Genomic DNA, 25,890 nt, shown 5'->3' on the forward strand with positions numbered 1-25,890 from the left:
CCTCCTTGCTGCTCTTAGCTCTCTCTTCAGATCCTTCCTGGCTACCTTATAACTCTCGATCGCCCCAATTGAACCTTCACGCCTCATCTTTACATAGGCCGCCCTCTTCCCTTTAACAAGGGATTCTAATTTCTTATTAAACCACAGCTCCCTCACACGACCCTTTCCTCCCTGCCTGACAGGTACATACTTATCAAGGAGACTCAATAGTTGCTCCTTGAAAAGCTCCACATATCAACTGCGCCCTTCCCTTGAAGCCTACTTTTCCAAGCCACGCATCCTAAGTCGTGCCTCACCGCATCATAATTTCCGTGCCCCCAGCTATACCTCTTGCCTTGCAGTGCGCACTTATCCCTCTCCATCACTAGAGTAAAAGTCACCGAATTGTGGTCACTGTCCCCAAAGTGCTCATTGTGTGCCTGCATAGTTTCCTTTTGGGTGCTCCAGTTTTCTCCCCAACAAGAAGTTTGGGCAGTTGAGCAAGGCTAATCCACCTGTCCAGTGATGTGCAGACAGTGGATTTGCCGTGGGATACTGTTCAGGGGGTCGGTGAGGGCTCTGGATGAATGGCTGCTTCCATACTCTGGTGATTGTAATGAAAATTGTACTAAGTCTGAAAGGTAGTATACACATCAAAGTTCACTTTATCCCCAATTTGGAATAGCATTCAACTTTTTCATGTGGTTTGCGTAATTTGACCAATTTCCCCAACCACCATTTTTTTTTTTTTGCTATTTAGAGCAAACCGTTGGCATGAAGTTTTGGTAACCTTACTACAGTGTAAACAGCAGTGGCAACATAGCCAATTAACTTCCTATGACACAAACCTAGAAGGCAACTGTAAAAGACCATAAGGGTGCAGGAGTAGAAGTAGGCTATTCAACCCACTGAATCTGCTTTGCCATTTTAATTGATTATGGCTGATCTGATCAACTCTACTTTCCTGCCTTTTTCATAACCCTTGATTCCCCTAATAACACAAAATCAAGTATTTAATATATTTAACAACTCTATCTTGACAGCTGACTGTAATAAAAGAATTGCACAGAATCACTACTTTCTCAGTTAAGAAATTCCTTATCCCTTGAACATGTGACCCCTTATTTTGATGCCCTCTGGTCCTAGACTTCCCCCTGAAGAGGAAATAACCTTTTCTACACCTACCTGTAAATCCATTTAAGAATTTTGTATGCTTCCATAAGGTTGCCCCTTATTACTAATTCCGATGAGTATAGGCCCAACCGACTGAACCACTCTAGACAATCCCTCCATACCAATAGTCAGTTCTGCTATAATGTTTTTCTTCAATGTGAACTGGCTTTAACATTGAAGAATTTAGGCCGTCCTTTGTAGAATGGGAACAGCAGGATCGGAAAATCTCATGCCCCCTTTCAACCTCCCCTGTTTTAGGGTAAATTAACCTCTAGTCTGTCCAATCTCTCCATTGAAACAGTCCAGCCTGGGCAACATCCTAGTCAGACTCCTCTGCACACTCTCTCTAGTGCTGTTGTGACTCTCCTATAATGTGGATTCCAAATTGCTCTCCGTATTCTGGCTGGAACCTAACCAACCTTTTGTTCAGTTCCAGCATAACTCCCTCATCTTTAACTATCTCTCCACTCAACTCAAGGCAAGTATATCCATGCCTTTTATAAGGGACCAGTGTACATGCACACAGGTCTCTGCTTTGTTCTTCCCAGCATCCTACCATTCACTATAACATTCTTAGTTCGTCCTGCCCAAATGCCTCAGCCGGTCTCATCCTCTTGTTTCTTTTCCATTTTCTGCTATCCTTAACTGGTTAACCACAGTTGTTTCGATCTTGCTTCCTCTGGCAGAACAATGCTCTTAAACATCTGCCATTTTTTGTCTTAATGGTATTTGCTGTTCCAATCCACCCATGTCATCTCTACCCAGCACAGTCGTTTCTGACCAAAATTCTTCCCTTTTTTTTGCCATGTTATGGTCACTCATTCCAAATGAAACTTTTTTACTGGCATTTTATAAACTTGCCTTATTATACATCACCAGATTAAAAACTTAATTTTTGGTTAATCCCCAAGGTTTTAGGAAACTTTTCCAAATGTACTGCATTCTTAGGTTACTTCTGCCATTCTGACTCTTCTACATGAAGCCCATGGTATTTTGCCACTAACTTTATAACTTGTAATTCATTTGGAAGTATTTATAAAATTTGGTTTCTTAATGTGTATTTTTAAGTATCACTGGATAAATTCATAATTAGGATTTTTTTGTGCTAAAATGTACCTCTGCTTAGAGGAAAATTGAATGGAGCATATGTTCCCTTTTTAACAGATGATTCAGTTCCTGCTGCTTAGTGTTAAGGTAGGGAAGCCCTTTTTCCACTCTGTATTCAATCCATGCTGGCAAGCTATTTCTTAACCAATTTCTTCTGATTACTTGCTGACCATCCTCAACAACGAAGGGCAAAGTTTTTTTTTGTTTTTTCATGACTGGATGATTAGCTTTACGAATGCCCAAGTTCAGGTCATGAGAAAGGTTAGCTGATTGTTGGCATTTTAGTTAAAAGGCAATGGGATATAAAAGGACACTTTGCTAAAACTACGCAAGGCACTAGTCAGGCTAATAGGGCTCCCCTTATCTAAGGATTGATGCACTGGTATATCTCGTGGAGAAAGTTTTCGTTTGAATCTCTTCCAGCTCCAGTAAATGCCACTGTGCAAATGGGGAGGGATGGAGAATAGTTCATGTTTATAACTCCTTGAATGCAACACCCTGACTAATTATAACACCTGTTTAATGGAACTTAACATCCAGTCTGATTTTTTTTCATAAGGAGGATTTGAGTCTGGGGATTTCTCATTCTGTGCTTTTTCTGGAATGTTCCAAAGCATGGCTGCTAAATGCATGTTTGTTTATGCCAAGTTTGTCGTCATCCTTTAGAGTAAATCAAATAGCTGGGAGCTTTGATTCCTTTTCAGCTTGTATCACTCACCTTTTTAGCTATTGTTTACTACATTTAATATTCTACATTTGTGTAGAACAACAGGTTACTTACGCATGCCAAAATTGAAATGGGTTTATCAGACTCTTCGCTCGTGCTAAGAAGCATGTAGGTTATACCTCAAAAGTCAGAATTTGACCATATGTAGCAAATATTTTGGAACTTTTTTCCAACTGTTTAAAAATTCACTCTTAACTCTTGACTGGAAGCTTTAATTTGGAATAACTAACTGAAATGTTTTGTCTCTGCAGGATTATCTGGAAATCCAGTGGATCTTGAAAGAAGACATCATGTTTTTGGAGAGAACTCTATACCCCCCAAAAAAGCAAAAACATTTATTCAGTTAGTATGGGAAGCACTTCAAGATGTCACCTTAATTATTTTAGAGATTGCAGCCCTAATATCACTAGGCCTTTCTTTCTATAAACCTCCAGGGGGAGATGATGAAGGCAAGTATTCCTAATTAGTTTGAAATGTTGTGAATGCCATGTTAATTATGGCTGCTCTGGAGATGGAATACCTGCACACATCTCTAGATTTGTGGTATTCAAAATTAAATATGGTAAAAACACAATCTCTAGAACTAGGGCAGTTTGAAACTTTTATTTCTTTTATTTTAAGACTAATATGTTGAGGGTCGTGAATTTTCAGCCTCAAAGGGTCACGAAATATTTTGAAGGTGGAGATCAATTTCTAGGGCATCTAAAGTTATCTAGGGTATTGGAAGATGGAATTTGAAACAAAGCAGATTGCTTATTGAACAACAGTTTTATGTGGCCAAGTGACCTTCCTCTGCTCCTATATCATATGTTGGGATGTAAACTCTTTCAATGTACTAAAATCAGACTAAAAACTACTGGTCTGAAACAATTGACAGCTTATCAATGCACTATTCCTTGAGCCTTTGTATAAGGTGACACTTTCACTTTTTGCATTATAGCCACTGTAGAGAATTTGCAGAGCTAGATTTGAGAAAAAGAACTTAACTAGTTCTATTGGAAAGGCTAAATGTGAGCTCTAGTGTTAATCTATACTCTGCAAATTGTACACTGGTTATGATCTTAGATTAGATTCCCTATTGTGTGGAAACAGGCCTTCAGCCCAACAAGTCCACATCAACCCTCCAGAGTAACCCACCCAGACCTATTCCCCTACCCTATATTTACCCCTGACTGATGCACCTAACACTTAGCAATTTAGCATGCCAATGCACCTGACCTGCACATCTTCTGATTGTGGGAAGAAATCCAAGGAAACCCACCCAGATGTGGGGAGAATATGCAGACTCCACACAGTCACCTGAGGTGGGAATTGAACCTGGGTCGCTAGTACTATGAATTAGCAGTGCTAACACCTGAGCCAAGTTGTAGATATTGGTTCTTCTGGAGCTATCTGTGATGTAAAAATCTGCTTCATAGGAAATATTGCTTCAAGCATCTGCAGTGAGAATATCTTGATGTGAACGCTTAGGTCTACAGTTGCACCCTGTAAGACTTTTAGCTACAATTAAATACAAAAATATTTTTGTAATGCAAAATACTTTGCTGGAAATCTGAAATAAGAACAAAATAGTAAAAGATGCTGATCAGACAGCATCTGTTCTGACATGTTAATGCTTCTGTCAGAAAACACTTCACAACTGATTACAGGCTGTTAACCTTAAAACGTTAACTGTTTACTGAGTTGCTTCCTGACTTGCAGTGTTTTATTTGCTTACTGCTTTAACGTGAGCCTGTACGTCTTGCTGTAATAGCACACTTGTTGCCACCCCCACCCCCACCCCCAAAGGTGACAACTATAAAAATCGCAACTTGGTTTTGCCACGAAGTTTCAATCTGTCATGGAGCTGAACTTGAACTCTCCCAAGGGACAAAATTTTGACAATTTCCAAGCCACATGCCCATGGGTAGCTAGTTTACATTTATGAATTGAAGTCTTTGATAGCTCTCTACTTGTCACTTACAAGTGAGCATGGTGGCTGGCCACTTCTCATATACCTTTTTGTTCCAAGCAGGAAAAACCATTGGAAATAAGGCCCAGTGTACACTTTTTTTTTTCAAGCCACTAAGCCTGCTCCACCTTTTTTAGCTAGATCATGGCTGATCTACCTCAATCATTCTGCCTATCCTTTTTTTAAAACTTGGACTCTCTCCAACCCCACCCCCTGCACCCCCACTTACAGGTAATGGTCCAAAAAGATTGGTTCCTCAATTAGGCTAGTCAATTGTAGCATTGATTTAATGTAGGTCACCAATGAAAGTTATTTTCTACTAAGCTTTGAGTAATGCAGTATTTCTGTTGACTCATCTGATGCTTGGGTGATAATACAATTGGACTGGTTGAATCTGATTTTTATAGTACTTGTGAAATCATTCTGCAACTAATATCAAAACATGAGCTAATGTCTGACTACTTATGCCTTTATAACTGTTCTTTCTGCAGTATGTGGTACAGTAACAGGTGGTGAAGATGAAGGTGAATCAGAAGCTGGTTGGATCGAAGGCGTTGCCATTCTTGTTTCAGTTATATGTGTGGTACTAGTTACAGCTTTCAATGACTGGAGTAAAGAGAAACAATTCAGAGGTCTACAAAATCGGATTGAACAAGAGCAGAAATTCACTGTGATAAGAGGTGGCCAGGTTATCCAGATTCCTGTGGCAGAATTGGTGGTTGGTGACATTGCACAAGTTAAATATGGTAATTTTCTACTTTCACCACTTATTCTATAAACTGAGCTGGAATCTCCGATTTTAATGACTTCAAGTAAAGATTATTTCACTAATTTATAAAATATTACTGTTGTGCCAGTGCTAGGGGGCAGTGAGTGATTTGTGGGATTGATGGTGGATTATAAATGCACAAACGCAAATTTTCATTGTACCTGGTCAGACAGGATGAGATATTTTCACGTCTCCCTCTAGCATTTGTCATGTGCTTATATTTAGATTTTAGCTTCTAGATGAGCACTGATCCAAGGAAGAGGCAATGGCATAATGGTATTATTGCTGGGCTGGTAATTAAAGTATCCAGGTTCAAATCTCACCAAGACATTCAGTCAAGAGTCTAATGATGACCACAAACCCTTTTGGTTCACAAATTTCTTTCTGGGAAGGAAATCTACAGTTCTCAACACTGTAGTTGACTGTGTTGTCTTCTGAAATGTCATTCAATTATTTGGAACAGGTCATTCAGCTCATTGAGTCCACGCTGACCCTGCCTTTTGGCCCATATAATCTCTCCAAGCACTTCTTTTATTGTACTTCTATAGTTGCAGCATTTAAAAGGCATTTGGAGGTCACATCCACTTCCTGTGGAAGTTCATTCCACACACAACTGTTTTTGGAAAAACATTGCCACTTGTCTTTATTTTGATCTGTCATTTTTTAAAAAAATCCTGCACCCAAGGAAAAGACACCTGCCATTCACCTTTTTAATCTATATCTCTCATGATATTAAACCTCTAAGGTCACCCCTCATGCTCCAGTATAAAAGATTTGGCATCTTTTAATTCAAACCATCCATTCCTAGAAACATCCTGGCAAGTCTTTAAGCTGGAGAGGATAATATCATTCCTCTTGTTTCTTAGTCAAGGTTGACAACCATTACAGACAGTCTCAAGTTACATCATTGCAATCTAGCAGCAAGACAGACAGATCCAGCATGTAGTAGATATAGGTACTTGTGCTGCAGAACCGAAAGATTGACTCTGGACTATGTGAATTCTCATGTATCTGGTCAAACAAGGGCAGGAAACCTTCTTGCAGGTTACCATGTACCACTCTCCTTTGCCTGACAAATCAGTACTCCTCCATGTTGACCACCACTTGGAAGTATTGAGGGCGACAAGGGCACAATGTATTGTAAGTTGGGGTCTTTAATGTCTACCACTAGGAATGGCTCAGCAGCTGTACTAATCAAGCTGGTCAAGTCTTTAAGGAGACAACTACTTGATTTGGGGGGGGGGGGGAAGAGAGTGATTTTAAACCAGCAAAATATTTGACCTCCTCCTGACTGATCTTTGCAGTCACATCTGTCCATGACTATATGTAAGTGACCACTGCCCAATGCTTATGGACATGAAATACCCTTTTCATATTGAGAATATCCTCCATGTTAGTGGCACTCCCATGCTGAATGGACTAAATTCACAACAGAGATAACTGCTGACGAGGCACTACAAATCATCAGAATTGTGTTCAACCTTGATGCCTGTCACATCCCTCACTTTACCATTGCACCAAGCAAGAGATTGTGTATAGATGTGCCAGAAGCAGCACCTGGCACACCTAAAACTGAAATTGTAATGCAATGGTACTTCTGCAGAGCATACATGCAGCAGACAATAAATCTAGTAATCCCACAACATAGGTATACAGAGCTTTGATCTATTAATTGAGGGATGATGGTCAATTAACAAATAACTAAAGACTGAACAAATCCTCCCATCCTCTGGAGGAATCCAGAGCATCTTAAAGTGATACCAGATCTTCAGGCAATTCTGTTTACACTCAGCAATATGATTTGGCTGAAAGCCATACAATTGAAGCTTTGGGCCCTGCCAGTATCCCAAGAGTAGTACTTGAGATATGGACTCTAGCTCTCTGCACCCTAAGCCATTCTAATCCAGTATAGCTGCAACACTGGCATTGACAAACTGGAAAGTGATTAGCTTGGTCTTGTCCACAAAGCAGGACAAATCCAATCTGGCCAATTAATTAAAACACCCGTGCAGTCAGCTGTGAAAATATGATACTGCTGAACAATCATTTTACAGTACCTGCTCACCAGTGCCTCGTTTGGTTCTGGAATGAAGTATTATCCACCTTTGGATCAAGAGTGCAATGAGTCTAATTATCAGGACCCAGGTATTTCTGGTAGAATCCAAAGAAAGACCTACACCATTGACATTTGACTGGGCATCAAAGAGCCTTTGTTTATTTGAAGATGGGATTCTGGGAAAGCTGTCTGAAGTTGTCTTACACAAAACCAGATGGTTGTGATAATTGGAGGCTGCTCATTGTAGTCCCTAGACATAGGTGCAGAATTTCCTCAGGATCGTGTCCCAGGGCCCAACCAGCTTCAGCCGCTTCATCATTCATCATGTTTCCATCTTAAGGCCTGAAGTTAGATCACTCGGTACTGAACAGTAATTATATTTGTTGCCTCGTACCAATTCAAATGCAGCAAGGCCTGAGCAATATTCAGGCTTGGGCTGATGGTGGCAAGTATTTGCAATGAGAATCTCCACTTCGCATTCAATTTCATAACTATTACTGAATCCCACCATTTTAACAAGTGAATTGCTGTTGTTGAGGAACTAGGATGAGCCATCTACAGTGGCTGCAAAACAAATTTTGAGGTTCTAATCTCTGTAATGAGTAGCTCACCACCTGACTCAGTAGCCTGTCCACCATCTACAGTACATTCCGTGTGATTGGATACTTGGTCAGATGACTGCAATTGCACAATATTCTACTTCAAAACCACCCTGAACTTTACTCTCTTGCAACTATTGTTAATGTACTGTACATGATGCAAACCAGAATTTTACGGAGGCTCCTTTTGACAGCATCTTCCATACTTATCAACCCCATCACCCTGAGTAATGGGGAAGTGGATGAATGGGAATGATCCATAAGTTTCCCTCAACTGAATTCTCTTATTTGTTACTGGACCAAAGTGATGGACCTCCTAATGGAATTGGCATACCTGTAGTGGTTCAGATTGTGATTAACTTAATTTGTGACCTGGTTTTTAAGGTGACCTCCTACCTGCTGACGGTGTGCTTATTCATGGAAATGACCTGAAGATTGATGAAAGCTCCCTGACCGGGGAGTCTGATCATGTGAAAAAAGGCCAAGGAAGAGATCCACTACTTTTGTCTGGTAAGATGCAGCATAAAAGGTACTAAACCAACTGTTCTATACATGATAGACCACTAACTTTATTTTCCAATTGAAATGTGAAGTTGATTCCAAATCAATCATGTCTAAACTGCTTCCTGAATGAAGGGTGAATGCAGGCAATTAGTCTCATTTTGTGTGGAAAGATACTAACTGGTTGGGTTGAAAGGTTCCGAAGGAGCAATGAAACCAGAGTTCACCACAGCTTTGGCAGCATGGCTTTAGGCAGATGGTTGGATCTACAACTCCCACTTGCTCGTAAGTGTGGTGAAATTGATAAGTACAAAAAGCTAGCTAACAATGCCAATATTGGCTTATTGGCAATGGTGGATAGACTGCACACCCTCAAATTTTGAGGAACAAACGCTTTGACATTTGTGTTAATGGTCTACCAATAAGTGGTGGAGAACAAGAAAGCCAAATGTTACGGCTATGGTCGAGGAGTGCAGTCATAACTAAGCTCCAGAATGCCAGAATTGCACTATTTGTATTAAATGTTTTCATTAATCCAAATGATCAATGCTTTCCCTTTGTCATGAGATTTTTTACCAGGTTTCTTTAATTTTGTTTTGTTTTACAATGAAAAGCTTCCTAAAATAAGTGACAGTGATTTAATACTATAAGTATAATTGGGAATCAGTATCTTTATCTAAAAGCAGAAATACACTCAACACAAGTCAACAGAATCTGCACAGATTTTTTTAAAAAGGCGAAGGAAAATGTCCCTGTTTGATGAAGGTCTTAAAACAAACTTCACGATTTTTCAGATCATTTTTCTTGTTTGCACTAAATTGCATGACCACTATGGACAAATGGAAGATCTTGCAAATGAGGCTTCAGTTTGGATGGAAATCAGTCTGCATCCAAGTTTTTGGATAGTGGTTGTAATTCAGCTATTCAAGTTTTACAAGCAGTCAAAATACTGATGTGAAAACTTTCAGGTTCCCATGTGCCTCAGCCAAGAGTCTTGCAGCTTTACTGATACCTCTGGTCTTTCTCTTGAAATGTTAAAAACCATTCCAACCAGGTGTTTTGAAATGGCTTACTGAAATACAAATTGGAGCACTCAAATTTGAGCTTGTTGACAAAACATTATGAAATGCAAGGTACAAAAAATTGGGTTAAGTAAAAAGGTAAAATCACCATAGTCCTCCTGAATACGAAGGCTGTGCTCATTTGGAGACCCAGCTGGTAATGTTTTAAACTGAGTCGTCATGCCTCAGGTGAGGGAAGGAGTGGAGGGGAGAATCCTTCATGATGACCTGAGCCAGTGTAGCAACTGAACCCATGCTGTTGGCATAATGCTGCATTGCAATCCAGCCATGTGAGCTAACCAACCCCCATAAAATTTGGAAAAGACACTGACCTAAACTATGGAAGCTTGTAGAATTCTGACGTTAAGATACCTGAGCTTTTGTGGATGTTGTACTTATTAATAGTTTGCTAGTGTTAACTTTATAAATGGATACATTTTTGTCAATTTCTGCTTTTAATACATTCTTTATATTGCCTATTTACATTTCTTCCCAACTATTAAAAGTACTCTTTGCTTTGTTATGGAGCAATACTTAGGCAATTTGATCTTTTCCTTTTGCTTATCCATTTCTACAGCAAGTTGTCAGAGAAATCCTCATCTATTTTCCTTTCTCTCTTTTTCCCCCCCCACCCCTTGTTCCCACCAGCATTCACATCCAGAAGATCAACTGCCTCTTCCCAGGCACACATTCCCCTCCCTTGTCCATGTTCCATAGGGACTGTTCCCTCTGGGACCTCTGGTCCACTTTTTCCTCCATTCCCAACAACCCCATGGCACCTTCACCTACAGCCACCAAAGGTGTAACATCTGCCCATCTATCACACCTTTCTTTGTTATCCAAGGGCCCAGAGATAACTCCCAGGTGAAACAGCACTTCAACTGCACTTTGCACAATGCCCCTGGTCCAGGAACTCTCCACATATGTTTGGAACACTACCCACACCCTCCACCACCAACAAGACTTTTGTTTCCCTGGACCCTCAATCCCTCTTCACTGTGGACATCCAGTCCTTAAATGCTTCCATCTGCCATGACTAGGGCCCTCAAGCCCTCAGTTTCTTCCTCTCCTGACATCCCCACCAGTACCACTCCACTGACACTTATTCATTTAGCTGAACCATTCCTTGCCCTCCATATTTTCTCCTCTTTGAATCTCCCACTTCCTCCAGATGAGAGATAGCCATGGACCCCAGCTTTGCCTATCTTTGTTGTTTGTAGAACAGTCCATCTTCAGCAGTTACTGGCCTCATTCCCAACATTATCCTCCACTACACTGACTGTATTGGTGCCACCTTGTGCTCCCACAAGGTCAGTTTATCAACTTCAATGCATTCCACCCTGACCTTGAGTTTACCTGGACTATCTCAGACATGTCCCTCCCCTCCCTGAACCTCTCCATCTCCATAAACTGTGACCGATACAACACTGACAGCTTCTACAAACCCACTGACTCCCACACTATATGAATTACATCACTTTCCACCCTGCCACCTGCAAAAATCCTATTCCTAATTCCTCCATCTGTCACATCTCCTCTCAGGAGGACAAGTTCCACTCCAGAACACACCAGATGGCCTCCTTTTAAAGACTGCAATTTTCTCTCCCATGTGGTCGATGCCCTCCAGCACATCTCCTCCACTTCCAGCACCACTGTCCTCAAACCCTATGCATTCAACTGCAACAAGGACAGAACCCCCCCAGTCCTCACCTTCTACCCCACCAACGTCCTGAAATGGTGGAGGATGATGTGATGTATACAATCACCTACAAATGGACCCCCATCAGAGATTCCTCCCCACCCCGTCCACGTTTCGTAAAGACCATTCAGTCAGTGACTTTCTTCAGGTCCACGCCCCACCCTCCACACTTTTTTTCTTCTTCCCACAATCTCCAGTCCACTCCATTTTGCTCTCAATATGGTCATTTTCTATATTGGGGGAAACAAAGTGTAGACAAGTGTACTACTCTGCAGAACATCTCTGCTGCCTGCCACTTTAACACCTCATCCTGTTCCCTTCCCAACATCATCTGTTTTGGGCTTGCTACAGCACTCCAGTGAAGCTCAGCACAAGCTGGAAGAATAACACTGCAGTTTCTGCTTGGGAATCCTGCAGCCCTCTGGGCTTAGTATAGAGTTCAATAATTTTAAGGCCTGAACTCTCCAAATCCATCCCCTGACCCCATGCACCAAACCTTGTTATCATAGTGTCTGCCATTACACACTACCTATTGTTGGCCTCTAACAGTCTCTATATTTAACAGCTATTTACCCTCCTAGCCAGATTGTTATCTACTCCTTTGTCTCTCCAACTGTTCCCTCTTTTTGGGCTCTATCCCCGCATCTCATTTACTCCATTTACAAGGGATCACTTGTATGACATGAGCCCAAGATTCCAGTTGAGGCCATAGCCAAGTTTGGCATCCGTGGCAATCAGCCACTCTGCCTGGATGCCTGTCCCAAAGTCCACCTTGGAGGATGGTTGCCTGAGGCAGAGTGTCCCAGACTGTTTTTGTTTCCAGACTGGGAAGGAACATGTCTGCCTGGTGACTGTTGTGCAGTGTCCACTCATAGTTGTCATAGCATCTACTTTGTCTCGCCAGTGTACCATGCCTTGGGGAATCCTTGCCTGCAGCCATGACCAACAATGTAGGCTGAGTCACATGAGTACCTGTCATGTAGACAGTGGATGGTGTCCCCACAGTTAATGGTAGTATCCATGTTGACACTGACGTGTCTTGCAGTAATTGCCATGACAGGGCTGTACAGCGTGGTCTATGTTGTCCTGAAGGCTGGGCAGTTTGCAGCAAGCTGTTTAAGGTTTAGTCGTTTAAAGGTCCACTTCTGTTTTTTAAACAACCACACGTGCACAAGTTTTTATGGGGTGAATTTGTATTTGCAGAAATATTTTGCAGATCTGTTCTATTTTGCTCAAAAATACAACCTGCAAGCTGTCAATGCAGGCAGTGAATTCATATGATTCTAAACTCCATTTGAGAAATAGAACCTTTTTTAAGGCATTGTCAGTCCGTCCTCTTTTTTTTTTAAACCTTAAATTACCTTGAATGTGATTTGAAAGTTCTTTTGATTTACGTATTAAAGAACCGAAATGAGAAAATGTTAAGGCTTCCATCCTTTAGAATGCAATCTAGGTTTGTTTGTATCCGAGTCACTGTAATCCTTTGCTATAAGTTGTCTTCTGGTCCTGTTGCACAACCACTTGACGAAGCAGCGTGTTCAAAGCTGGTGCTTCCAAATAAACCTGTTGGACTATAACTTATTGTTTAAAAAAAGTCACAACACTATACAAAGCATCATGCCAGGATAGTGCAATCCAGTTGTCTTGTACTCCATTGAGTACACAATGATTGTAGTATCCCATCAATGAAGTGTAGTGCATCTTGCCCAAGCTGCTTTGAAAAGAGCCAAACTTGTAACCTCTAACTTGAACAAGAACAGCAGTTCTGGGGTAACTGCCTCCTAATTTTCCATGTAGTTACAAGCATTCTGACTTGGAAAACCATTATTCTTTTTGTCACTAGATTAAAAATTCTGACTAACTGCATATATCTTAACGGCATTTATTCATAATTATTTAACATGTTTCTGGGATAATTGGAAACAAACTACTATTGCTAGTCTTGCCCCCAAACTGCAACCTTTTTTTTAAAAAAAACTATTTATTGAACCTCTTTAAAACCCTCCCAATCTTATTTCACCCTTTTCACAACACTGACATGGTTCCAAAATCCTGTGACTTTTTTTTAAACTGCTCATGCTGTTAGTTTTGATCACTGTCTCTTTGTGGAAGATACTATTAATGCTCATATTAAGTATTGTGTATAGCTCCAACCTTCTCTTGATGGTCCATGTAATTTCCTTTTTTGATCTTGGTAATTCTCACTGACTTGAGGCTCCTATTTGCAATGCAGCAACTGGACATCGTTTTAAGGTCTCGTAAAATGAAAAGTTATGGTACATCCATAGGTCTGCACGTTTTGAGGAAACAAATTCGCTTAGTGCACATTTTTCTGTCAATCCACATTTGGGTATATTACTCAACTTTAAAATTTGAGTACAAGTCTGTGGCGCAGTTATAAGTTGACATCTTGGTATCTAAGAGCAAAAATGGTGGAGTAATCTGAGGTTATGTTCTGACTATGACTTCAGTGTTTTGATGGTGTGCATTGGGTGACAATTTGCAGGAGTGAAGTTTCAGGGTTTTAAAACTGGGCTATAGAATTCTGGGGATATCCAAGACAGCTAAAATTTGTAGCTTTGGTGGATAAGGACGGTTTATCTGCTGATACTCAATATAAACACTCTCTCCCCACTCAACATTTTCAGATTAGGCACTGTCTTTTTCCAAAAGTTGCTACGGAATGGAATATTTGTTGAGAAGACATTTCAAAATTTTGCGGTCTGAATTTAAAAATTTGTAAACCGGATGACCAGTGCAGGAGTATAGGGATAAGTGAGAATTAGTTTTGAACTTTGAGCTGAGTGAGCACCAATTGATTTGTTTATGCTGATACAGTTTGAGTTGGTCCTAATCTAATGTGGAGAAAAAGAACCCAGCAAGGAATGCAGATTATGTTCAGAACTGAACCCATTTTTGATCTGGAGCAGAAGATGTTGAAAGGTGGTGATGAAGTTAAAATCAAGGATATAAATACAGTAAATAGGTCTTTCTTTCCTAGTTTAGGAAATTAAGACAAGGGGAATATTTAAGGTGAGAGGCTTTTATAACAATGAGGTGCAATTTTTTTTATGCAAGGCGTTCCCATGGAAGGAACTTCCTGAGGAAGTGGTGGATTTGGGCACAGTTGCATTTAAGACATTTTGGCTAAGTATATGAAAATGGAACAGTTGAAAGGATATGGGCCAGGAGTAGGCAGGTGGGGATGAGTTTAGTTTGGGATGATGATCAGCATGGACTGGTTAAACCAAAGGGTCTGTTTCTACAGTCTCTACATGGATGACTTTCCTCTGGGCATTCATTTGATACACTCCTTTCCCTACTTAGCATTCAGTTGCATATTTGTATTATTCCAAGAATTAAACTGATAATTCCAAATATTCATCACCCCATTGTGATCGAAAGGCTTTTCTTTCTCACCCTCTTTATGTAAAATGCAATTCTCACTGAACTATCAATTTTGAATTGTTTATTTTGCTATTGTTTTAGGGGTCACATCTTTTTCCTCTACATAGAATTTATTTCACCTTTGTAGCTCATCCTGTTTACATTTGTTAATGTTCTGTTCACACTAATCTTCTCTTGAAATTGGCTCCAACCAGTGCATTCTGATGTCCTCTCTATGGGGTGTCGGAAACCTATATTAATGTAGTCCAGCATTCTAGTAGCTGTGTAAAATATCTACAGTTGAACTGTAAGTTCATAATCTTCAAATATAGTTTAGATTTCTAATAAAACTTTTGCCTTAAAGCAGTAAATTCATTTGTGAAACTCATCTGAATTCAGTCTCCATAACTTCATTCTGCATTGTTTACAAACCACTGGTTTCTCCAGCCTCCTGTTTAATGAGCACGGACTCCTAAATTTTCAGATAGTAATGAAATAACTTTTTTTATTTTAAACACCTGTATTTGCAGTAATGGCCAGTTCTAACTAGAATTTATTTTCAGGTACCCATGTTATGGAAGGTTCTGGAAGAATGGTGGTCACAGCTGTTGGTGTAAACTCTCAAACTGGAATCATCTTCACCTTGCTTGGATCTGGAGAGGAAGAGGAGAAAAAAAGTAAGCATGTGGTTGTATTGTTCTCTTAGCCTCTCAATTGGGACAGCACTTTAACACAGTAGCATTGAAATGTTAACCAAGGAATGACTGAGCACAAGAATTCAGTTGGAATACCCAACGCTTCACTTGCCAAGATTCAAAAGCTATCATTCAGCATTTTAGCTGTCCTCCAGATATCGGGAGTAATTGCACTATTCTTTATTGGTCAGCTGAATTTAAACATTATTACAGAAACTTAATAAATAAACTGGCCAAATGTTCTTTTGCCAGTGACTTCTTAAAGAACTTCTTGGCAATCACAGGAAATTGCCATTGATATGTTGAATAACTTTGTTTTGCAATGTTGAGACCAGCATACCAAGTTGAAACCAAGTTACTAAGATCCACAAGCATTTATGAAAGCGCACACTCTTATTTAGAGTACTTGAATGCTGGAAGAAAACAGCCCAGGACTTGAATTTATAATGCAATTTTCACCAACTAGATTAGATTAGTGTGGAAACAGGCCCTTCAGCCCAACAAGTCCACACCCACCCGCCGAAGCGCAACCCACCCGCCGAAGCGCAACCCACCCATACCCCTACATTTACCCCTTGCCTAACACGGGCAATTTAGCATGGCCAATTCACCTGACCTGCACATCTTTGGACTGTGGGAGGAAACCAGAGCACCCGGAGGAAACCCACACAGACACTGGGATAACGTGCAAACTCCACACAGTCAGTCGCCTGAGGCGGGAATTGAACCCGGGTCTCAGGCGCTGTGAGGCAGCAGTGCTAACCACTGTGCCACCGTGCCGCCCACTAGTGTGGTGTTCCTGATTCCTGACTAATGTTTCTCACTCAACCAATTAGAACTGATCACTATCTCGTTTATGGGTGCTTGTAAATTAACTACAAGTTTCTTAATGATGTAAGTTACTAGATTTCAAAAGTCCTTGAATCTTTTTTTAAAAGCATTCTTGAGATCCACATCCTGGGGGTCATACGATACAAAGTCAGTGTGATGCTGGAAAAGCACAGCAGGCCAGACAACATTAGAGGAGCAGGAGAGTTGATGTTTCGGGCATAAGTCCTTCAGGATGTCACAGACTCCCCTCTGCTGCCTGACCTGTGCTTTTCCAGCACCAAACTTTTTTTTTGACCTCCAGCATCATGTCATACAAGTGATCTCCAGCATCTGCAGTCCTCACATTTTTCATACTAATCAAAATTAATGTAGGTTTGCACACTAAGCTGGAAGGTTTGTTTTCAGATGTTTCATCACCCCATAACGTCAGTGAGCCTCCAGATGAAGCACTGGTATAGCCTGCTTTCTATTTGGGTTTCCTTGGGTTGGTGACCACTTCCTGTGACATTAGTTTTGCTTGTTGCCTGTATAGGGTCTTTCAAGTTCAATAGCTGCTGTTTGTGTTGGTGGATTTGTGGGCTACAGTGATTGGGGGAAAAAAAAGCCTTGCGGATGAGAAAGGGCACCACTTTGACTAGGTCAACACATCCATCCTAGGACAAGCCAAACAAATGAGAATTCCTAGAATCATGGCATTCCAACTGGAACTCTATGGAGAAACACTGACTTGGATCCCATTTACCAGCCCCTGATGGGGGATAAAAGGAAATGACATTGGAAATGTCACCACAGGAAATGACCTCACCAACCCAAGGAAACCCAAACCCTTTTAAACAGAAGGGGAGCTATACCACCAGTGCTTCCTCCGGAGGCTCACTGAAGATGTTATCTAGGTGACAATGTCTGAAAACAAACCTTCCAGCTCAGCAAACCTACATCCAGGACCTTGCAGAGTTTTGTGACTGAATTTGGAAAAATATTGCTTGTTGCATACTTTTCTGGTCTACTCCTTTACCAATAGATTAACAGTACCCTACACAATAAGGGATGTTTGTTTCTTTGGTTTGTCTGGACAAACCACTTAGAACCATTTTTAATTGCAAATATCTCTATCATGTGTTTGTATACCATTAATTCCAAACTATTGCAAGTTATTTGCAATTAAGTGATTATTGTACACAACTGGGCCATTCTAGAAGAACAGCATTTTTTGAGATGTTAATGACCAGTTAAACTATTGCTTGTGTTGACTATACTGACGCACTCTGTTGGAAAAGGACCACAAGATGTTTTGGATCAGCCTGTGTACTGATAGCACCATTCTCCTTGTATGAAGGATGAGTCTTCCAATGCAGCACTCCAAGCACTGCACAAAAAATGACTTCCCAACTCCTATATTCAATGCTCTCACCAATAAAGGAAAGCATACCAAATGCTGCCTTCACTATCCTATCTACCTGCTACTCTTTTTCAAGGACCATGAACCTGCGCTCCAATGTCTTTTTGTTTAGTCATACTCCCTAGGACCTACCCTGATCTGCCTTTCCAAAATGCACACTTCACATTTAGCTAAAGTAAACTTCATCTGCCAGTCTTCAGCCCATGGACCTGTCTGATCAAGATCCTGTTGTACTGAGAGAACCTTTGCTGTCCACTACACTTCCAATTTTGGTGCCATCTGCAATCTTACTAACCATTTTATACAAATGATAGAGCAGTTGGGTTTCACCAGTTGACCAGCATTATGCCTAGTTGTACTTGAAGGTGGTGGTGAGTTATCTTGAACTGTTACAATCTGCATGCTTTAGGTTGATTTACAATGCCCCTAGGAGACACTGCCAGGATTTTGACCTTGGTGATATTTAAATCAGGGTGAGGAGTGGCTTGGAAAAAACTTGCAAGTGGTGATGTTCCCATGTCTTTCTAGATAAACATGGTTGTTGGTTTGGAAGATGTCTCAGCCTTGGTGAATTTCTGTGGTGTCTTGTAGATACAATGTTTTAGACTCTCCCCACCCAAAATCTGCCCTATCAAGGTACCTAATCACTTTGCTTTGAGCAAGTGCTGCAGAAGCTCAGCAGGTCTGGCTCTTTCAGTGGAAAGAGAAGCTGTGAACATAGTTTGTCTTCACAAGTGAAAGGGGCAGGAAAGTGGCTTTTTAATGTTGTAGAGATGATAGGAAGGAAGATGTCCAGATCAAAAAGGAATTATGCTGATGGTGGTGGTAAAGGAGAATAGAGCTGTAAACTTGGTGAAAATAAGTGTGAAGAAGATTGGTTTACTTTGAGCAAAGTCAATGAGGACATGTCATTTTTCTGAAGTTGTGGAACTGAGGGTGTAGGGCTCTACCATTCCTCCACTTTGTGCTGAGCTTTGAACCGTAGCAAGCCAGAATGGAAATCTTTCAAAGAAGCCACTTTGCTCCCATGCTAACATCTGGAAAGTTGAGCTCATTTGACAGTGGAGATGTTCTACCACTTCGTCTTGCAGACTGCATTTGGCCTGGCCAATGTGAAGGAGATTGTTTCTGTTGCTCAATGCAGACTTCTACTTTCAGTACAGTAAAACAGTGCTTCACATGGAAGGTGTATTGGGGCCTTGGATAGTGAAGAGGGAGAAGGTGAATGAGCAAATGATGCACCTTTGTGCATTTGCATGGAAAAGTGCCATAGTGCAGAGTGAGGAAGTGTTGAGACTTAGGAGTGGACCAGGATGTCAGCGGGAACAGTCCTTGTGGCCTGACACTGGAGGTGATGGGGAAGTTAATTGACAGAAATGCTAGAGGATGCAACATTGAACTTTCTTTTGGGGTGTGGACAAATCAGCTCAAAGATAGGAAAATATATTTTGGTAGATTGCTTGCCATAAGTCAAATGGCCTGCTTCAATCCAATTCAGGCCACCACCTGCTCTTTGGCTTTCAACCCTCCTTCCTTGAATAACTTTTCCATCCCCCTTATCCACACTTTGCATGCCATCAGTTTTTGTGTTCTGAAGATTCTTCTATTTCCTCCTTCTCCAGTAGGGGCCTGTTAAATGTTCAGGGTCAATGCTTTATTTTTAATGCTCAATCTCTACCCACTGGGAACTTCATGTAGCAAGCATTAATGTTAACAAATGTTTTCCTGCATTTCTGGGCTAATGATTGAACACTTCTTCACAAAGGGGCATCCAGTATTGAATCAGTCACTGTGCACAAATTCCATTTGTGTAGCAATCACGTAACTAGGTTTCAAGCACTTTAAGATATCAGTCTTTAATATTTTAGATGGCCATTCCTAATAGCACTTAATATTAAGTGTGTACTTCCATTGTGTATGGTATTTCTTTCTATGGCAGTGTTTGCCAGTTTTGACAGGTGTCAAAGCCAAGTCCAAAACATTTGTGTATGGGACTCAGATTTGCAGGACACCTTTTTAATTTGCTGAGTTATTTTGGTGAAGAATATCAGTACAAAACTCTAGAAATCTGAAGAATTGACTTCGGGCTACACAATACTGATCATGGAGATAAGTGTAGGCCAGCACGATATTTAACTTCAAAACACTCAAGCTGCTGGTTTGGATTGGTAGGACTAATAGTAAAAAGGTTTTGATGTTCTGCTGAAGTGGCACAACCAAGCTCCTGTATAGTTAAAAGTAACAGCTTACTACAACTGCAAAAAGAAAACTGGCTTTATTTAGCTTCAGACAGCTTATTGGCACCTGAATCTTGCTTTGAACCCTGGTGCAATGTTGTCTCTTCACACCATTTGCAAAACAATCATAAACGTGATTTATGGGCTTCTGTAACTTTACAGTAATTCCTCCCTTGTTGGTGGCCCTTTTTTCTTTTTCAATCTACAGTGAAAGTAGTAAAACAAAAATTTGCAGTACCACAGACTGCTTTCTACCAACCAGCCTAACCATTGCATCAGGAAGTAGTTTTGTGATGCTTTTGAGTGAATCAAGTTTTTTTAATAGCATGCTGCTGATGTTAGTTACCTACTGGATATTCTTTTGTTGTTTTTTAATATGAATTAAGAGCAGAAAGAGGCCATTCATCTCCTTAAGCCTACTCTGCAATAGATTCAATATGATCATGACTGATCTGACTACTCCATGTTCCACCTACTTTCAATAACCTTTCACCCATTGCTCATTTGGAATCTATCTCTATCTGCCTCTATCTTCGAAGAATCTGCTTCCCCTGCCTTTCAAGGAATGGCGTTCTAAAGTTGCTCAGCCCTGAAGAGTTCTTTTATCTGATTTAAAATGAGTGGACCTTTTCAGACATTGTGACAAATGACATGTTTAGGTGGAGTATCTAATACAAAATTGCAACCTCTTGAGCACACCAACAAAAGCACTGAACCAGAAGCCCACTACTCTATTCAATAAGCTCATTCAGTAGAATTATCAATTGAGAATTTAAGTCCAGTTTGGGCTTGACTCTACTCAGTTGGCATGATTTTACATTTAAAATATCTCCAGTAGTTCACTTTTTATGCTATTTAATCAACCTGCCCAGATGTGCTGAGGCACCTTTTGGAATAGATGTCTTGAACCTGGGCCCTCTAAGGTAGGGACATTGCCACTGTCATGAGCTCTTTTAAATGGTTGTCTGAATATTGTAATTTAAGTACTTGAAAAATAAACAAAAGCTCAGTTTGCGTAGCAGCATCCTTAAAACATGCACTTATCCATGATTGTACTGCCTTTGTTACATGCCTTCATTCTCCTGATTTTTATTCTGCCCCACTATTTCTCTTGTTTATCAACCTATAGAGCACTCCCCAGTGTTGTCTTCCCTTTTTTTATTTATCTATTTCATACAGATTCTACGTATCCCAAACTAGGATCATTTGCTATCATACTTATTCCATCTCTATACCAGCAATGTCACCACACCACCCTTCCTGCCTATCCTATCAAAAAGTCTTATACTTCTGAATATTTAGTTCATAACTTTGATTTCCTTGTAGTCATGTCTCTGTAATGGCTGAGTATACCCATTAATTTTGTATTTGTACCATTTTTTACTTCTGAATATTACATGCAGAGATATTAATTTTGTCTTTTACCATCTTTGCCTCCACCCTTTATTTGTGTAGCTTGCTGTATCACTTAAGAGTCATAAATGTACAGCATGGAAATGGACCCTTCAGTCCAACCAAATCTAGTCCCACATGCCAGCACCTGGCCCATATCCCTCCAAACCCTTTTCTAGTCATATCCTTCCAGATGACTTTTTTAAATGTTGCAGTTTTACTAGTCTCCTCCACCACCTCTGGCAGCCCATTCCACACACCATCCTCTGCATGAAAAGTTGCCCATTGTCCCTTTTTTTTAAAAAAATCTTTCCCCCTCTCCCTATGTCCTCTAGTGCCGTGCCACCCCCCCCCCCCCCACCTCCGAAAAGACTCTCTATTTACCCTATTCAGGCCCCTCATGATTTTATAGACCTCTATAATGTCACTCCTCGTCCTGACGCTCCAGGGAAAACAGCCCTAGTCTATTCAGCCTCTCCCTGTAGGTCAAAACCTCCAACCCTGGCAACATCCTTGTAAATCTTTTCTGAACCCTTTCAAATTTCACAACATCTTTCCGATAGGAAATAGACCAGAATTGCACTTCCTGTTCTGGGTATCTTTGTACAAATAGCTACCCATAATTCTGTCGTTGTCCTTTGTAAGCTTGCATTCGCATACTTCAAACTCCTTCCCTCCCAGGCACATAAATTTTTATTCATTGGGGACTTAAATAGTCTGCCTCAAATTGTACGTGTGAATCCTTTGAAATGAGAGCATGATTGTACTTAAAATCTGGTAACTTGAGTTAATGTCAAATGTTCAGTTTATTCAAATCAATCCTCATTTGTATTATAAATAGCTCATGGTTTGGAAATATATAAACTGAGTTAATATTGTTTTCCTGTGATTTTTCTTAGACAAAAAGCAAGATGGCGCTGTGGAAAATCGAAACAAAGGTAAACAATTGTTTTTGACCCTTAAGCTCTTTAAAGTCTACATAAAGTTGTTTAATTTTAGAAGGTTTTTTGGTTTTAAGGTGAAATAAATGATCCTAGTGAAGGGATAAAACTAAGCTTTGCCATTTGTGGCAATGTCCTTTTGATTCCTCAAGTTAATCATAACATTTGAAACAACTTTTTAACATAGATTTGCCTTGGCAAACATTACTCTTACTCCAAGACAGGTTTGCCCAGAATGTTCTCTGGATCACACTTTGATCCAAATTGTAACCTTGACATTAGCTTCAGATAGTTGCAAATCCTGAGTAACTGCCCCATTGAAACTTCTCTGAACAAACTTTATAGTTTCCACTTAAGAACCATAATGAGTATTGTTTACTAGATTCATCTGAAGTGGTGAATTTTGAGCTGAGTAAACTGTAGATTCAATGTATGCATGTAATGGAATAGCTGTTTCAAAAATGATTTGGATGCATTTGGCTAAAGGTCTGAGTTGTAAGATTGAGACAATGAATGTTAAGGTTGGGTTTATCCCAAAAATTATGTATTTAATGCAATGCCTGCATGCTGAGCTATCATAATTGTGTAATCAGAGTAAGACTATTGAGCAACCTTGATTTCCATTAGAGTTGTAACTTGAGTTTCTTAACACTCAAAGCCCTCTATTCTTATTGTCTTATCTTAAAAACTGCACTTTTAACAGTTTAAAGTGCTTGTCATGGCCAAATAATTCAGTTCTATTTTGACATGAGAAATGTTTCTTTGGCTGTATATTCACAATGATGTAGTGTGCCACACTAATTTTAATTTTGAATCTGTATTCTATTTGCAGTAATTACTGCAGCATGAATTATAGAAACTTAATTCATATAGTGGAGGCCATTCAAACATTGTTTGTACAATACTTAAAACAGGTGTGGTGTAGTGGTCTTCTGGATTCTGTTCCATCATACTTGAGTATTAAAAGATTGTCAGCTTCAGCCATATGGTTTGAGTAGTACGTTCTAAGCCTGACAAAAATTAGAAGCAGGAGTAGACCAATATTCTGTATGTTCACAGCTGATCCCACATCTCAATGCCATATTCCTGCTTTCTACCCCACATCTCTTGGTCCTTTTTTTGGATTTTAAATGTTTATCCATCTTTCTTGAGATTTGAGGCAAGGGTTGGAAAGTTGAGTTCCCTTACCTATATCTTGCAATAATTATTTCAAATCTAACCTACGATAATGGACTCTTGTCCAAGCGGATAATTTTTCTCGATCAAAATCTGTCATCTTGGGTCAGCACCACTCCTTCTCATTCAAAGAGCAAAATTCTAATTTCAAACCTTTTTGATTTAATATCCCTCATTCTTAGTAAACCACATCAGTGCCCTTAACCCTCCTCAATGGTCTTAGGCAATTAGTAAGCTCGCTTTTCATGGCTAGCCTCTAGAATTCCAGACCCCTTTCAACTAGGGGGTCCAACTGTCCTCTTTGAAAGGTCAATGACTATTTTACATTTTTAATCCCCAGCTAAAGCTCAAGATGGAGCAGCTATGGAAATGCAGCCATTGAAAAGTGATGAAGCAGCTGATGATACAACTGAGAAAAAGAAAACAAACGTGCCTAAAAAAGAGAAGTCTGTGCTCCAAGGGAAGCTCACAAAATTGGCAGTTCAAATTGGTAAAGCAGGTATGAACGCACTTTCACTTTCATGAGACCGTAAGTTATAGAGCAGAATTAGACCATTAGGCCCATTGGGTCTACATCATTCTATCATGGCTAATGTTTGTCAACCCTATGCCACCTCCCTGTAATCTTTTAAGACACTTGCTAATCAAGGACCAATCTGTCTTAAAGGCATTCAACAAACACATTAGAAAAGCTAATTTTAGTTCATTGGGAACATGGGTCAATCTTGTGGAAGTAATAGTGAGCTTTGAAGATTTGTAGCTTGGGTTGAGGTTGCATGTAGGTTTGCTCGCTGAGCTGGAAGGTTCATTTCCAGATCTTTTGTCACCCTACTCGTAACCTCTTCAGTGGACCTCTGGGTGAAGCAGTTGATATGTGGAAGTAATTTCCAATTTAGCTGATTGGTATAAACAGAATTTTTAATTTAATTCCATACTTATCAATATGGATAAAACTGAGGTTGTAACAAATACATAGTGACTGTTACACTCAACAACAAAATAGCATAACACCTGAGTCAGTCCCAATTAATGTTTTGCTTTCTTTAAAAATGGGCTTTTTACTTTTAAATTTTATTTCTATAGTTTTATGTAGTCTTAGGTACTAACTCTGTGCATTAACCAGCATGTAAACATTTGAAAGGCTGCCCAGACTATGGTAAGCTTCCCAATTCTCTTGATTTACTTGAGACTCAACACTGTCCTGGCCTACCCCAAATGTCCAGAATTGGTATGCAGCCCTGCACCATTTCTTCTACTTAATTACCATGGTTTAATCAGTTGTGCCTAGAACTGAATGTTGTATTCCTCTTCTAAAACAACACTTTTGAGGTGTACAAATCCAATTGAGGACCTAATACAGCATTATTGCTTGAGACATTGGAAAACTTAGTGTTGCTTTGACAATTTGTTTGAACTATGCCACTTCAAAATTAATACAGCTAAATATTTTTGAATACTTTAACTTATAACTAGTTGATATGCTCGAAAGTCAGAAACCAGTGAATGGGGTTGGAGCCATTTTGTGTCCTGTACCTGTGACTACTTTTAGACAGTAGCTTTTATAGGCTTTTAAATGAAGTGGTGATGCCAGCTTCTAATTTGTTATAAAATCTGTTGATCTCCTTTTTCTTCCATAGGATTGGTGATGTCTGCTATTACAGTTATCATTCTTATTCTGTATTTTGTGATTGATACGTTCTGGGTCCAGCAACGTCCTTGGTTAACTGAATGTACTCCAATTTATATTCAGTATTTTGTTAAATTTTTCATCGTTGGTGTGACTGTCTTGGTTGTGGCAGTACCAGAAGGTCTCCCACTTGCAGTCACAATCTCTTTGGCTTATTCTGTGAAGGTAAGCTATAATGTAAAAATAACTGAAATTGTGGCTGTTAGTCTGTTTCTCTTGCTTTTATTGTAAGCTCCTCTTCCTTACCCTACCTGAGTTTAAAACCTCAAGTCTATTCCAAAGGCAGCAGCTACTTTCAGTAACATTTAATGTAAGTTTTCTGACTTTTTATCAGGAATAACTGACTAGTTGACCGACAGCATATGACAGCCAAGCTTGATTTCTGTTCTGTCATCAAAATGTATTTGCTTATAGGGATTCATTGCATTGTTCAGATCTCTCTCCCCACCTCTCCGGGAACAGCCTGCTTTTAGAAAATTTTGAAGTTTCTATTTCTGCAGTACATTCCCAACTGTTTCTGGCA

The 25,890-nt window shown here is 40.0% G+C and overlaps 1 protein-coding gene across 6 annotated transcripts in view; it reads left to right on the forward strand.

Moving 5' to 3' along the window:
• The window catches only part of atp2b1a (ATPase plasma membrane Ca2+ transporting 1a), a 110,752-nt gene that overhangs the window by 43,564 nt on the left and 41,298 nt on the right, over positions 1 to 25,890 (forward strand). For all 6 annotated transcript variants that reach the window (XM_043709912.1, XM_043709906.1, XM_043709908.1 and 3 more), the window contains exons 3-9: positions 3,238 to 3,435; positions 5,429 to 5,683; positions 8,746 to 8,871; positions 15,573 to 15,686; positions 22,463 to 22,501; positions 24,021 to 24,179; positions 25,318 to 25,532. In XM_043709912.1, coding sequence (XP_043565847.1) covers positions 3,238 to 3,435; positions 5,429 to 5,683; positions 8,746 to 8,871; positions 15,573 to 15,686; positions 22,463 to 22,501; positions 24,021 to 24,179; positions 25,318 to 25,532 — 1,106 coding nt within the window. The remainder of the gene's footprint in view (positions 1 to 3,237; positions 3,436 to 5,428; positions 5,684 to 8,745; positions 8,872 to 15,572; positions 15,687 to 22,462; positions 22,502 to 24,020; positions 24,180 to 25,317; positions 25,533 to 25,890) is intronic.

This window comes from Chiloscyllium plagiosum, chromosome 19 (genome assembly GCF_004010195.1).
Source record: "Chiloscyllium plagiosum isolate BGI_BamShark_2017 chromosome 19, ASM401019v2, whole genome shotgun sequence".
In the NCBI taxonomy this organism is placed as follows: domain Eukaryota; kingdom Metazoa; phylum Chordata; class Chondrichthyes; order Orectolobiformes; family Hemiscylliidae; genus Chiloscyllium; species Chiloscyllium plagiosum.